This window comes from Pelodiscus sinensis, chromosome 5 (genome assembly GCF_052426305.1).
Source record: "Pelodiscus sinensis isolate ZL-2025 chromosome 5, ASM5242630v1, whole genome shotgun sequence".
Classification (NCBI taxonomy): Eukaryota; Metazoa; Chordata; order Testudines; family Trionychidae; genus Pelodiscus; species Pelodiscus sinensis.
In genome coordinates this window covers 125,879,158-125,892,960 of record NC_143056.1, presented here as the reverse complement: position 1 = coordinate 125,892,960, position 13,803 = coordinate 125,879,158, and the positions used below count along the sequence as shown (strand labels likewise).

Genomic DNA, 13,803 nt, shown 5'->3' with positions numbered 1-13,803 from the left:
GCGAACTATACGAAACCCAGCAAACCGGCATAGCCCAGTGGTGGGCCAGTGTCAGACTTGGAATCAGAATCCAGGAGCCCTGGTTCTTTTTCCTGGGGTCAGATCAGGCCATGTTGCCTCCCCGTGGCACAGTGAGAGTGGGTGAGGAGGCCAGGAGTCAAAAACAAGGAGAAAAGAAATTTCTATTATTTTTGTGATTTTTACGTACATGTGATGCATAAGGATAGAACCATAGAAGATGAGGGATGGAAGAGACCTCGGGAGGCCAGCTAGTCTCACCCCCTGCTCAAAGCAACTAAATCAATGCCGGTCGGAGTTCCCTTTCACTGTAGCATTTCACATTTATTTAAATCTCTCGGTTGGGTTTCAACCCCTTGCCTACAAAAATTCAATTCCAGCTCTGCATCCTTCAGCCCTCTCACATCTTTGCGCCCGCCCAAGCAAGTGGCTTTTACAGCATGGAAATGACATTCTATGAAGCAAAAATGATCAATTCGATTTGTTACCATGGCAACTGGCAGCCTGTGCACAGAGAGCAGCTAGACGGGGAAGGAGCAACAAGCAATCAGCATGCGTTCTGTCTGACACGCGCGGCCCCCTGTGCATCTTTCATTCTGTTTAGCCCCCGTGGCATTTGTGGAAGATGAGCAGCATGGCCATGTTTTTCACATTCTCCTGTCTCAGCGTCTTCGGGCCCTGCAGTTCCCGATTCCCGTTCAACAGGCCTAAGGAGCCTGAGTCACCAAACTTCCTCTCTTGAATGATCCGCTTCTTGATCTGATCCACCGTGTTGCTGAGATCAGCTTCTAGGCTAGAGCGTTTCTGGCCATTGGTGATGTTCAGGGTCACTCTGGTGTCAGTTGCTGGGCTGGGATGCAGGTGTGTGACCCCTTGGAAGGGCCCATCACAAACTCTGGGAGAAGGAGATGCAAGCTGGACTGGCGAGCAGCCACTCTTCTGCTTGAGCTAACGTGCAAGGGAGAAAACTGAAAGAATCAGACATTGCCACCAGACAGGAACAGGTGCACTGTGTAATGTACGCCCAGGAAATTCACCTTTGACTCCATGTGATGCTCCCTAAGTGTACCCAGAGCTGTGAGGCACCTCTGTACCCCCTGCCCTTTGCATGAAAGAGGCCTTGCTCCCACTGTATAGCTAGCGATACGCGTGCACCAACCTCAGAGTCCTCTAAGCTTCCCAGCAGCATCCAGCTCCTGATCCCCTGAGCACTCACAGACCCAACAATCCTGCTCTTCCCAAAGGAGCCGAACACACCATCTTGTGACTTTCAGCTCAGCTCAGGGCCAGCCCTTTGCTGACCTCCACAGCACTGAGTCATCTCTAGGAAGGAATGTTTCTCATCAGAGATGCAAGTAACAGGGAGTTGGAATATTGGAAGCAAATACAAAGAGAACACAATCAGAACCTGTTTTCTAGAGGCTAACCCTGTTGTTCTCTCTGCCCCCTTCCTCCCCCACACATTCTCTGGATCATCTTCAAACAAGCCTGGCTGAGACCCCTTTCTCATGAAGCAAAGCCACTTCCTCCATGAAGAGAGAGAGAGGGTGTGCTCTGACTTTCAGAATTGCCTCCAAAGTACATTGTCTTTACTCATAGACAGGATACTCCCTCACCCCCTTTTGGCTTGTTTTTTTCTTCTTGATTTCACATCTCTTCATTAACTTTTGACTTTGTGGGACTATGGACATCCACTGTGGTATCTCACAATTTATATCCCAAGCGGTCTGGTGCATGAGACCTGCTTTTAACAGGCATGCCTAAGAACATACATTTCTGGTACAGCCCCATAGCCCTTTGCAAAGTCCCTGTCTGTATCCTTAGCAATATATCTGTTAGTATCTAAGGGTATGTCTACACTGCATGCCTATTTTGGGATACCAGAGGTATTCCGAAATAGCTACCCCGTGTCTACACAAACTGCCTGTTATTTCAAAATATTTTTTGAAATAACGGGTACGTTATTTTGGCAATCCAGTAACCCTTGTTCCACGAGGATTAAGGGAGCCCTCGAAATAGCATGTTATTTCAAAATTTGGCTCTGTGTACACACACCAAATTTCAAAGTAAGCTATTTCAAAATAGATTCAAGATATGCAATTTGCGTAGTTCAAATTGTGTATCTTACTTTGAGTTTAGGGTGCTGTGTAGATGTGCCCTTAGGCTACCTCTACACTGCTATGCTATTTTGGGATGCCAAAGTATCCCGAAATAGCTAGCCTGTGTCTCACAGCAAGACCATTATTGTGGGCTCACTATTCCGATGTCCCCATAAACCTCCTTCCACAAGGTGTAAGGGACGTTTTGGAATAGCACTTTATTTCAAAATGTGGCACTGTGTAGACAGCATCAAATGATGAAATAAGCTATTTTGAAATAGCTTAGAAATAAAATACACAATTTGCATAGCACAAATTGCGTATCTTATTTCAAGTTATGGTGCAGGGTAGATGTACCCTAAGGTGCCAAGGGACTACTTATTTTTTAATGATATTGATGATCAGCAAATCATTCAGCTCATGTGAAATTCTTTGCTGAACATAGAATGTACATCCCAGAACCAGGAGCTTCCCCGACCCCTTGGCACTCTGTTGCTGATCAGCATTATGGGCTGCCATGGGGTGCATCCTGGCAACATGTTTCCTTTTTACATGAAATATGAAATTGTTCCTTTCTGAGCATCTCTTGGATTTCTCTCCATTCCTCCCGCCCCCCCTCCCCCCCCCCCCAATCTCTCTGGCAAAAAACATTTGAGAGTTTACATTTCCTGGGAACTGGGCTTTAAATGAACAGGTTAAACCACTGCAGAGGGGTTGGCCCTACAACTGCATCCCAGATTCATAAGCTCCACATTAGCTCTGGATGAGGCAGGACTGAGGGACACTGAATTGCTGCTGCTGTCTGTCTTAGCAATCTATCTATTGACTTTGATTTTTATCTACTTAGGTTTAAGTACCCATTCTCCAGATACTTAAAGATGCTCTGTCTCCCACCCACCCTTCCTTTTTTCTTTCTCTCCTCTGTCCCCTTCTCCTCTCCCATTTATTTAGAGTTTTCATATCCCCTACTCATAACTCTGGTCATCTGAAGAAGTGGGCTGTGCCCACGAAAGCTCATGATACCATCTACATATTTTGTTAGTCTATAGAGTGCTACCAGACCATTTGTTGGTTTTTTTAGTGCAGGGGTGGGGAACCTAAAGCCCGGGGGCTGGATGCAGCGCCCAGTCCCTAAGGCTCAGGGCCCCCCCAGCTTTGGGGAGCCTATGCTGGTGCTCCAGCCCCTCCCCCACAGGGCTGGGCTGCACAAAATCTACTAGCCTGGGCCCTCTTAAGCTCTGGTGTGGGAGGGGAATGTGAGGAGTGTTTTTCTCCTTCTCAGTCAGGGGCCACGTCACTGAGGGCTTTTTGTTTGTTTGTTTGTTTCTCACTTGTGGCCTCCAACTGATTTTTCTGTGGGTCAGGGGCCCTGACCAAAAAAAGGTTCCTACCCCTGAACGAGAGGGTCTTAATTGACTCTCCTGAGGTTCTTAATCAGGCCTCCACACGAGTCTATCAGCCCTTCGTTGTAGAGTGTGAAGTCTCTTGGCTGCTTTCTTGGAGGTCATTATCTTACTAGTTCTGACTTTTCTGCCTCCTTTTCCCTCTCTGTGCTCTCTCCTTTATAGCAGGCCTGGGTTTTTTTATTGAACCCTCTGCGGGAGCTCACCTCCATGACTGGGAGGAGGGGGTGAGCCAGGAGCTTGCTTGCAAACAAGAAAGACTCTCTACTCTGTCTATGCTCGGCGTGGACCCCAGGGCAATTGCTCAGACTCACACTGAGAAATGGTTGTTATGGGTTCAGTGGGATGGAAAGAAAGAGTTCTGCCTTCAGCCTCACAGAGCAGGTGCAGGCAACCCTTAGTTACTGTTTGTTTGCCCTGCTTTAGTGCCTATAAACATCAGACATGGATCAGAACCCCACAGTTCTAGACATAGGAAAAAAGGTTAACATAAGACTGTGTTCACAATTAGTCCACAGAAAGGCATAAGTCCGTTTACACTAGTAATGTGACAGAGGGGTAGCCATGTTAGTCTGTAACTTTAAAAACAATTAAAAAACATAATAGTAGTCCTATGGCACCGTAGGGTGCATCAACACTGCACCCATAGGTTGAAATCAGATATGCAATCTGAAATACGCAAATTGTGTATCTTATTTAATCTAATTTTGAAATAAAGTGCTATTTCAAAACGTCCCTTAACCCTTGTGGAAGGAGGGTTTAAGGAACACTGGAATAGCTCGCCCGTTATTTCAAAATCTATTTCGAAATAACAGGTGTGTTTAAAGATACTTCCAGGATCCCAAAATAGTGTGTCTATCTACACATAGCCTTAGAGACTAACAAATATATATATAGTATTGTGAGCTTTCATGTGCACAACCCACTTCTTCAAGCTCAAGATACTATATATATTTTTATTAGTCTGTAAATTGCCACCAGACTCCTCGTTGTTTTTTTAAAAGTTGTTTTTATTGGTAACGTGAGTCCATCCATGCAGAAAGGGGGTCTTCGGTCTCTCTAAATCAGTTCATCCATGGTCTTTTCTGATGGCCATCAGCATTGTCAAGAGGAGTGTTTCAGAGCTGATGTGGAAACAAATGAGTCTTTTCTCCTCACAGGGCGCTGGCAGCTCAGAGTCTGTCTCCACAGAGAGAGAGAACGAAGCAAGGTGAGAAATAGAGAGGGAGGCTGAGAAAGGAATGGGGGAGAGGCTGGGAGAGAGAGAGCAGAATAATGGAGAGACTGGGAGAAAGAAAGATGGGTGGGTGGGTGGGTTGAAGTGGTGGCAGGTTTGCAACAGTGAAAATTAAAATAGCCTTTTTTCCCTCTCTCTGTCCTGGTTAGTTGGCAGGTCCCTCCTCTTAGCCGCTTACCTTGCGTGGTCCTGCTTGTACAGCTTGCATGGCTATCCTGGCACCCGCTGGTTGTCTAGGAGGTTCCAACCTCTCTCAGTCCATCGGATTATATTTATACGTTCAAAATGAAAGCAAAAGCTACACAGCTGACTCTGTACAGCTTTCACGTCCAAAAGCCTCTGGCAGTGTTCCCAGCCGAAGGCCAAGAGAGAGGGCAGCAGGGTGAGGTAAATTGAGCCCTCTATCCTGGCTAAGCTAACACCTCATTTGTCAGCCCAAGACACAGACCCAGATCTCAACACCCCTGAACTTGGTGGGTGATTGAGATCTGGACCCATGTCTGGAGTTGAATTTTGCCAACAGCCCTCTCCCACCCCCATCCCCCACCGTCTTCATACCAGGCTGGAGCAAAGCACAGGGAAGCTGCATTCTCCTATCTCAGGATACCGGTAACTGCCAGTGGCAAAAAGGGGAATTGCTCACCTCCATCACTTTGAGATTAGAACTGGAAATGGGGTTGTTTAAATCAGGCTGGGAGCTCAGCCTGGCATTTGGAGCATTCCTTCCAGAGCATTGCTCCATATCTAGCTTTTCACTTTCCATAAACCCCCCTTTCAGTGTGGCAGCTCCAGGGCTGATCAGCTAGTGTTTGTAAAGGGCGGGGAAGACACAGGGACAAACCTAGCCCTGGTATAACCTAGCTCCATCAGTGACGTTACGCCAGGGTGGCATTTGCCCCACAAGCCCTGACATGCGGAGTCAGGGTCTGATCAAGACCCCAGAGGCCCACCATGGATTCAAAAACCTAGGCTCCTTTGTCACTGCCTTGCTTGTGCGGTTCCCCTCTCACCAGCTTAGAAGCTACTGCAAGCACCACAAGGCACATTGGACTTACTTTGGGGGTTTTGGGAGATGATTCAACGGTCACCTTTGATCACAGCTGCTTGCCAGCAATGTTACCGTAAGCTGCAGGTTTCTCGTAAATGAGCTGAAAGTCAAATCTAACATGAGGGCTTATAGGTTGACCAGCACTTCCGTAGCTTATAGCTTTGCCAATGTTTTAACCCTCCCTTTGGGAATTTCCTATAATTGCTCCCTGCCTCACAGAGAGGACGTACGGGGGGAGGAGCATGCAGGCTCACCTGTCTCCCTCAGACTTGCTGCCTGGGTGGTACTGAGCATGCTCTATAACATGACTGAAGCCAACTGCCTTCACTCCGACTTCCCTGCTATTGGTTGGCCCAGTCATTCCTGCCTTGGGCTAAACTGGATTGGAAACATTTACCCAGCAACCACTTTTCATTACTGGATTGTGGGGCTGAGGCTTTATAGGATCAGTATGGGAAGGGGCGCGGTGTGAACCAGGTGAGCAGAGAGGCTGCCCCTGGGGAGTTGCCGGCAGCTGTAGAGGGACTTGGTGAAAATTACAAAGCTCTGGGTGAAAGGGAAACATCAGCACAGCTCCTATCTTCCCCCATCTCCAAATGTCACCCTGGCACCTCCTTCCCTCCCTCCTGGTTCTTGTGTGGGTATCTTGGAGGGATTTGAAATTTCCTTCTCCCCTTGTTCTCCCCACTCCCGTTCCCTGTGATCCTCCTTCATGTAGGCCGGGGTGGAGAACCTCTTTTGGATTGGGAACTGCTGACCCACAGAAAAATCAGTTGGGAGCCGCACACAAATGAGAAGCAAAAACAAAAACCAAACGAACGAAAACCCCCAAACCTCCAAGAAAACAAAACAAAACTAAACAAAAAACAAACCACACCACCTCGGACTGACTGACGGCCCCCAAATGGGAAGGAGAAAGACATTTCTCCTAGGCTAGTAGATTTTGTGTGCTCCAGCCTGCGTGAGACTGGGGGGGGGGGAGGGCTGGAGCAACAGCGTGGGCCCCACTGTGTTGTGGGGGGGAGCCCCAACCCTCAGAGTCCTGATTCAGGTAAGCCAAGGTTCCCACCCCTTAGATCATGGACTGTCAGGCAACAGGCTGGGGAGCTGGCATGGTTGGTGGGGTTGCCTGTGACAGCAGGGAGCTGCACTTGAGGTCCTTTCTTTTCAGGTATTTCCCTCACTTGTCTACTTTCCTACTCTTTCCCTCTTCCACTTCCTCATCCTGCCAAGTGGCTCGGAGCTCTCCATACACATTCACTGAGCTTCACTACACCTCTGGGGAGAGACGTATCGTTATCCCCATTATACAGAAGGGGAAACTGAGGTATGGAGCAGCACAGCCACATACCCCAGGTCATGGAGCAGGAGCAGCGCCAGGCCGAAGATTAGAGCTCAGGGGGTCATGACTGCATGTGCCATATGCAGACCAGTAGGCCGTGCTGCCTCTCTTTCAACGTGGAAGTTTGACGGGAGTATGCCTGGAAATGAAAGTGAAAAGGGGAAAGGAAGCCCTGGGAGAAAAGGAATCCAATTGGTTGGCTAATAGTGGTCTTAGTCTATTTAAGAAAGATGTGGAGAAATTGGAGAAGGTCCAGAGAAGAGCAATAAAAATTATTAAAGGTCTATAAATCATGAACTATGAGGGGAGACTGAAAGAACTGAGGTTGTTTAGTTTGGAAAGGAGAAGACTGAGAAGGGACATAATAGTAGTTTTCAAGTGTCTTAAAGGGTGTTACAAGGAGAAGGGAGAAAAATTGTTCTCCTTGGCCTCTGAGGATAGAACAAGAAGTTATGGGCTTAAGTTGCAGCAAGGTGGGTTTAGGTTGGACATCAGGAAAAACTTCCTGCCTGTCAGGGTGATTAAACATTGGAATAAATTGTCTAGGGAGGCGATGGAATCTCCATCACTGGAAATATTTTAGAGCAGGTTAGACAGACACTTGTCAGGGATGATCTAGACGGTGCTTGGTCCTGCCGTGAGGGCCGTGGACTGGACTTGATGACCTCTTGAGGTCCCTTCCAGGTCTAGTGTACTATGATTCTATGAACTGGGGGGCAATCAAATCAATATCTTAGTTGTCTGTATACTAATGTGAAAAGTATGGGAAATAAACAGGAAGAACTCCCTTGTCTGTTAGTAAACAAACCCCATGTTGGCATTACAAAGAGTTGGTGGGATAATATACATGACTGGAATATGATAGGATACAACTTGCACAGGAAGGACAGACAGGGAAAAAGGAAGGAGGTGTTACCTTATATATTAAAATGCATATACTTGATTGAGGTTGAGGTGCACGTAGGAGACCGACTTATTGAGAGTCTCTGGATAAGGATAAAAGGGTTAAAAACAAGGGTGATGTCAGGTTAGGAGTCTACTATAGACCACCTAACCAGGAAAAAGAGGTGGCTGAAGCTTTTTTCGGACAACTAACAAAATCATCCAAGGCACAGGACTTGGTGTGATTTGGGACTTCAACTATCCAGACATCTGTTGGGAAAATAACGCAGCAGGGCACAGATTATCCAACACATTCTTGGAATGTATTGGAAACAATTTTTTTTTTAATTTCAGAAGCTAGAGAAAGCTACAGGGGGAGACTGCCTTCTTCTTTCAGATTTTCAACCCATTCCTTCCTGTTTGTTAAAATCAAACCAAGAACAGTTTGGCTACGTCTACACTGGCCCCTTTTCCGGAAGGGGCATGTAAATTTCAGCAGTCGTCGTAGGGAAATCCGCGGGGGATTTAAATATCCCCCGCGGCATTTAAATAAAAATGTCCGCCGCTTTTTTTCGGCTTTTAAAAAAGCCGGAAAAGAGCGTCTAGACTGGCCCCGATCCTCCGGAAAAAGTGCCCTTTTCCGGAGGCTCTTATTCTTACTTACCAAGCACCGTCTAGATCATCCCTGACAAGTGTCTGTCTAACCTGCTCTAAAATATTTCCAGTGATGGAGATTCCATCGCCTCCCTAGACAATTTATTCCAATGTTTAATCACCCTGACAGGCAGGAAGTTTTTCCTGATGTCCAACCTAAACCCACCTTGCTGCAACTTAAGCCCATAACTTCTTGTTCTATCCTCAGAGGCCAAGGAGAACAATTTTTCTCCCTTCTCCTTGTAACACCCTTTAAGACACTTGAAAACTACTATTATGTCCCTTCTCAGTCTTCTCCTTTCCAAACTAAACAACCTCAGTTCTTTCAGTCTCCCCTCATAGTTCATGATTTATAGACCTTTAATAATTTTTATTGCTCTTCTCTGGACCTTCTCCAATTTCTCCACATCTTTCTTAAATAGACTAAGACCACTATTAGCCAACCAATTGGATTCCTTTTCTCCCAGGGCTTCCTTTCCCCTTTTCACTTTCATTTCCAGGCATACTCCCGTCAAACTTCCACGTTGAAAGAGAGGCAGCACGGCCTACTGGTCTGCATATGGCACATGCAGTCATGACCCCCTGAGCTCTAATCTTCGGCCTGGCGCTGCTCCTGCTCCATGACCTGGGGTATGTGGCTGTGCTGCTCCATACCTCAGTTTCCCCTTCTGTATAATGGGGATAACGATACGTCTCTCCCCAGAGGTGTAGTGAAGCTCAGTGAATGTGTATGGAGAGCTCCGAGCCACTTGGCAGGATGAGGAAGTGGAAGAGGGAAAGAGTAGGAAAGTAGACAAGTGAGGGAAATACCTGAAAAGAAAGGACCTCAAGTGCAGCTCCCTGCTGTCACAGGCAACCCCACCAACCATGCCAGCTCCCCAGCCTGTTGCCTGACAGTCCATGATCTAAGGGGTGGGAACCTTGGCTTACCTGAATCAGGACTCTGAGGGTTGGGGCTCCCCCCCACAACACAGTGGGGCCCACGCTGTTGCTCCAGCCCTCCCCCCCCCCCAGTAAGAGTACTTTGAAGTAAGAATAAGAGCCTCCGGAAAAGGGCACTTTTTCCGGAGGATCGGGGCCAGTCTAGACGCTCTTTTCCGGCTTTTTTAAAAGCCGGAAAAAAGCGGCGGACATTTTTATTTAAATGCCGCGGGGGATATTTAAATCCCCCGCGGATTTCCCTACGACGACTGCTGAAATTTACATGCCCCTTCCGGAAAAGGGGCCAGTGTAGACGAGCCCTTTGGGTGAAAGTGATAATGAAATGATAGATCTCATGATTCTAAAGAATGGTAGGAGGGAAAACAGCAAAGTAAAGACAATGGATTTCAGGAAGTCAGACTTTAGCAAACTCAGGGAATTGGTAGGTTAGGGCCCAAAACTGACCCTGTGGATCCCCTTGTTATACCCTTCCAGCGCGACTGTGAACCACTGATAATTAATCTCTGGGAATGGTTACCTAGCCAGTTATTCACCCACCTTTTAGTAGCATCCATCTAGGTTGCATTTCTCTAGAGTGTTTCTCAACCTTTTTTTTGAGCCTCGTTTACCCCTGCGGCCCCCCTCATAGCTGCTGTTAGTTGGAAAAAAAGGTACGTTATTTACCTAATGTTCCGTTTTTTCCATGTGGCCCCCTAGAGGTAGGGCGTGCCCCCTGGGGAGCCATATGGCCCACGGTATCAAATGCTTTACTGAAGTCCAAGTATACCACATCTATAGCTTCCCTCTTAGCCACAAGGCTTGCTAGACTATCAAAGGGTATGTCTACACTACAAAGTTAGTTCGAACTAACGGACGTTAGTTCGAACTAACTTTAATAGGTGCTACACTAGCGCTCCGCTAGTTCGAATTTGAATCGAACTAGCGGAGCGCTTAGTTCGAACTAGGTAAACCTCATTTTACGAGGACTAACGCCTAGTTCGAACTAGCTAGTTCGAACTAAGGGCTGTGTAGCCCTTTAGTTCGAACTAGTGGGAGGCTAGCCCTCCCCAGGTTTCCCTGGTGGCCACTCTGGCCAACACCAGGGAAACTCTATGCCCCCCTCCCGGCCCCGGACCCCTTAAAGGGGCACGGGCTGGCTACGGTGCCCGTGCCAGGTGCAAGCCTGCCAGCACCCAGCTAGCAGACCCTGCACCTGGCACGGCACAGAGCCACCCACCCGATGCCCCCCAGCCCACCCCCTCTTGCCGGGACCAGGCTGGCGGCTCCCAGGAGCTTGCCCTGGACCGCAAGAGGCGGGCACCTTCCTGGGCTAGTGCAGACATCGTGGACCTCGTCCACGATCTCCGCACTAGGCACAGGAAAGTGGCCGTCTAGGGCAGGAGAGCTGCCAGCCTGGCCACCCAGGACCAGGTGTGCATGAAAATCAAGGGGGTCCACTGAGACCCCCGACACTGAGCCCTGAGCTTACAATGGCCGTCCTGGGTCAGACCAAAGGTCCATCTAGCCCCGTAGCCTGTCTGCCGACAGCGGCCAACCCTAGGGACCCTGGAGGGGATGGACCGAAGACAGTGACCAAGCCATTTGTCTCGTGCCATCCCTCTCCAGCCTTCCACAAACTTTGGGCAGGGACACCACTCCTACCCTCTGGCTAATAGGACTCCATGGACCCAACCTCCATGACTTTATCTCACTTCCCTTTAAACTCTGTTCTAGTTGTAGCCTTCACAGCCTCCTGCAGCAAGGAGTTCCACAGGTTAACTATTTGCTTTCTCAAGAACAACTTTCGCTTACTAGTTTGAAGCCTGCTACCCATTCCTTTCCTTTGCTGTCCTCTAGTCCTTCTTTATGGGAACTCAGGAAGAACTTTTCTGAATGCACCCTCTCCACCCAACCCCTGCTTTTAGAGACCTCTATCCTGTCCCCTCTCCGTCTCCTCTTTTCTAAGATGAACAGTCCCAGTCTCTGTAGCCTTTCTTCATCTGGGACCTGTTCCCAACCCCTGATCATGTTAGTTGCCCTCCCCTCTCCCAGCCTTTCTCTTCCCCTCTCCCACCTCCTTTTCCCAGTCTCCCCCAGTTTTTTTCAATAAAGACAGAGTCAATGTTGGAAGAAACGTTATCTTTATTTTGTACATCAATAAGAAGGGGGGCTAGGGAAGGGTAAGTGGAAGGAGGTGAGGGAGGAATGGGGTACGAGCCCCCAATGGGGAGGACTGGGCTGGCTCTGTGGGCTTCTGAGGGTGGAAGCTCTCCTGCAGCCCCCCAATTACTCCCTCTCCCCAGATGGCAGCCTGCGGCAAGTGCAGCCGGGCTGATGGCCGAGTGGTGTGATGTGCCCAGTGTGGGCACTCAGGGCACTCCAAGCCAGAACTTCTTTGCAAGCGGGGCACCCCTGAGAACTGTGTGTCCGGGGTGGGGGTCGGGACCCTTTAAGCGCAGCCCTCGGCTAGCCTGAGACAGCATCTCCATGCTCTAAGTCCTCCTTTTATGCCCTGCCAGCACTGCTTCCGGCCATCCTTAAGCCCTGTTCAGAGTCCACTCAATGTGGACTTACTAGTTCGAACTAGCAAAACGCTAGTTCGAACTAGTTTTTAGTTCTAGATGCGTTAGTTCGAACTAGCTTAGTTCGAATTAACTAATTCGAACTAAGTTAGTTCGAACTAACTTTGTAGTGTAGACATACCCAAAGAGATCTATCAGGTTGGTTTGATATGATTTGTTCACTACAAATCCATGCTGGCTGTTACCTATCACCTTATTATCCTCCAGATGTTTACAGGTGGCATCCTAGATTATTAGCTCCATTATCTTTCTGGGAACAGAAGTTAAGCTGACTGGTTTGCATGGGCAGTCGGTGAGGGTAGGGCTGGGAGAGGCAAGCCCCCAGCCTCACCCCCAGCCCTGTCCCTTCTATTGAAGCCCCGCCCGCCTGGGAACCAAGCCGTCTCCCCCATCATAGGGAACCAGGCCAATGCACTGAGTGGGTGCGTGTGGTGCCCTCCATCATGAGGAGGGGAGTACAGGTGGGCGTGTGTGTGTGCCCCAGTCTCTCCAGCCCAGAGCACAGGGAAAGTGGGTGACCCACAGCCCCAGCCTTTCTGGCCCCAGAGCACGGCAAGGGCAGGTGGTGTACGGCCCTCCCCTCCCCAGCTATGGATCACAGGGAGGGTGGGCGCTGGGGGCAGCAAGGAGTTCTGGGGGTGGAGTGTGGGCAGGGCCAGTCTGGCTGTTTGGGAAGGCAAAGCCTTCCCCTGCCTAACATACCGACACACCCATGTGGGTGTGTAGTTTCCTGGGTTGTCCTTATTTCCCTTCTTAACTTCTCCACCTGGTTACCTTTTTTTAAAGCCAATCTCCTTTCAGGTTCGGATGGATAGGTCTGGGTTCTTCTGGATCCCGCCACCCACTCAATTTTAATCTTTCTGATTGATGTACTTGGCGGTGCCTCTACCCCCCTCACTCCTTCCTAGCAGGGTCACCAGGGCAGCTTGGGAGGAAAATTCTAGCCCGGGGTAATCCCCATGTATTTGCCAGATAGTTGGAGACTCCCAGAAAATAGCACAAACACATACACTATAATAAACATAATTATATTAAACAGGAGACAATTATAACAGAACAGGGTAAAACACTATTTTTAGGGTCACCGGTGCCCAGCAACTGTGAGGTTAGTGTCCCGTTGGTACGCATACTTGGATGGGGCCCTTGATGACTGTTGACCACACAATCCTTCTCTGCAGTGGTTTAGCAGTGGGGATGACTAGGTCCGGTACAGCCCAAAGGATTCACAAATGGGAGAAGGCAGTACATCCCTCCACAGGTTTAATGTGCAGCAGGTAATAAAATCCCCAAACAAATTCCCTGCCTGCCTAACTAAAAATTGGTGCACTCACACACTCCATGAATGAGCCTCAGGTTGAGAGATGACTCAGTCTCTGCAAAGGGCTGCTCTCTTCTCACAGGGGTCCTCTTCAGGCAGGAACCAGGCTGCTTCGGTCCCAGAATTTCCCCTCACCGCGAAGGGGTGCAGGGCTCAAGATGCAGACCACACAACTGTACCAAAATTCAAACTACAGCCTCCCAGCCCAGCATTCAGACCCACACAGCAGGCAGCAGCCCTGAACTTGCTGCTAGAGCCGAGCTGACCATGCAGTGACTCCCTCACCCAGGAAGCTGGAG

The 13,803-nt window shown here is 48.9% G+C and overlaps 1 protein-coding gene across 2 annotated transcripts; it reads right to left on the bottom strand.

The window, feature by feature from the left end:
• Positions 1-321: 321 nt before the first annotated feature.
• LOC149524379 (uncharacterized) lies at positions 322-13,746 on the bottom strand. Of its 2 annotated transcripts, none has more exons than XM_089778739.1 (2): positions 13,518-13,746; positions 322-966 (listed from the first exon to the last, which is right to left on the bottom strand). In XM_089778739.1, the coding sequence occupies exons 1-2, from the start codon at positions 13,524-13,526 to the stop codon at positions 619-621; spliced, it is 357 nt and encodes a 118-aa protein (XP_089634865.1). In that variant the 5' UTR covers positions 13,527-13,746; the 3' UTR covers positions 322-618. The 2 variants fall into 2 exon arrangements, with proteins under 2 accessions (XP_089634865.1, XP_089634864.1); XM_089778738.1 differs by lacking the exon at positions 13,518-13,746 and adding an exon at positions 4,936-5,081.
• Positions 13,747-13,803: the final 57 nt, after the last annotated feature.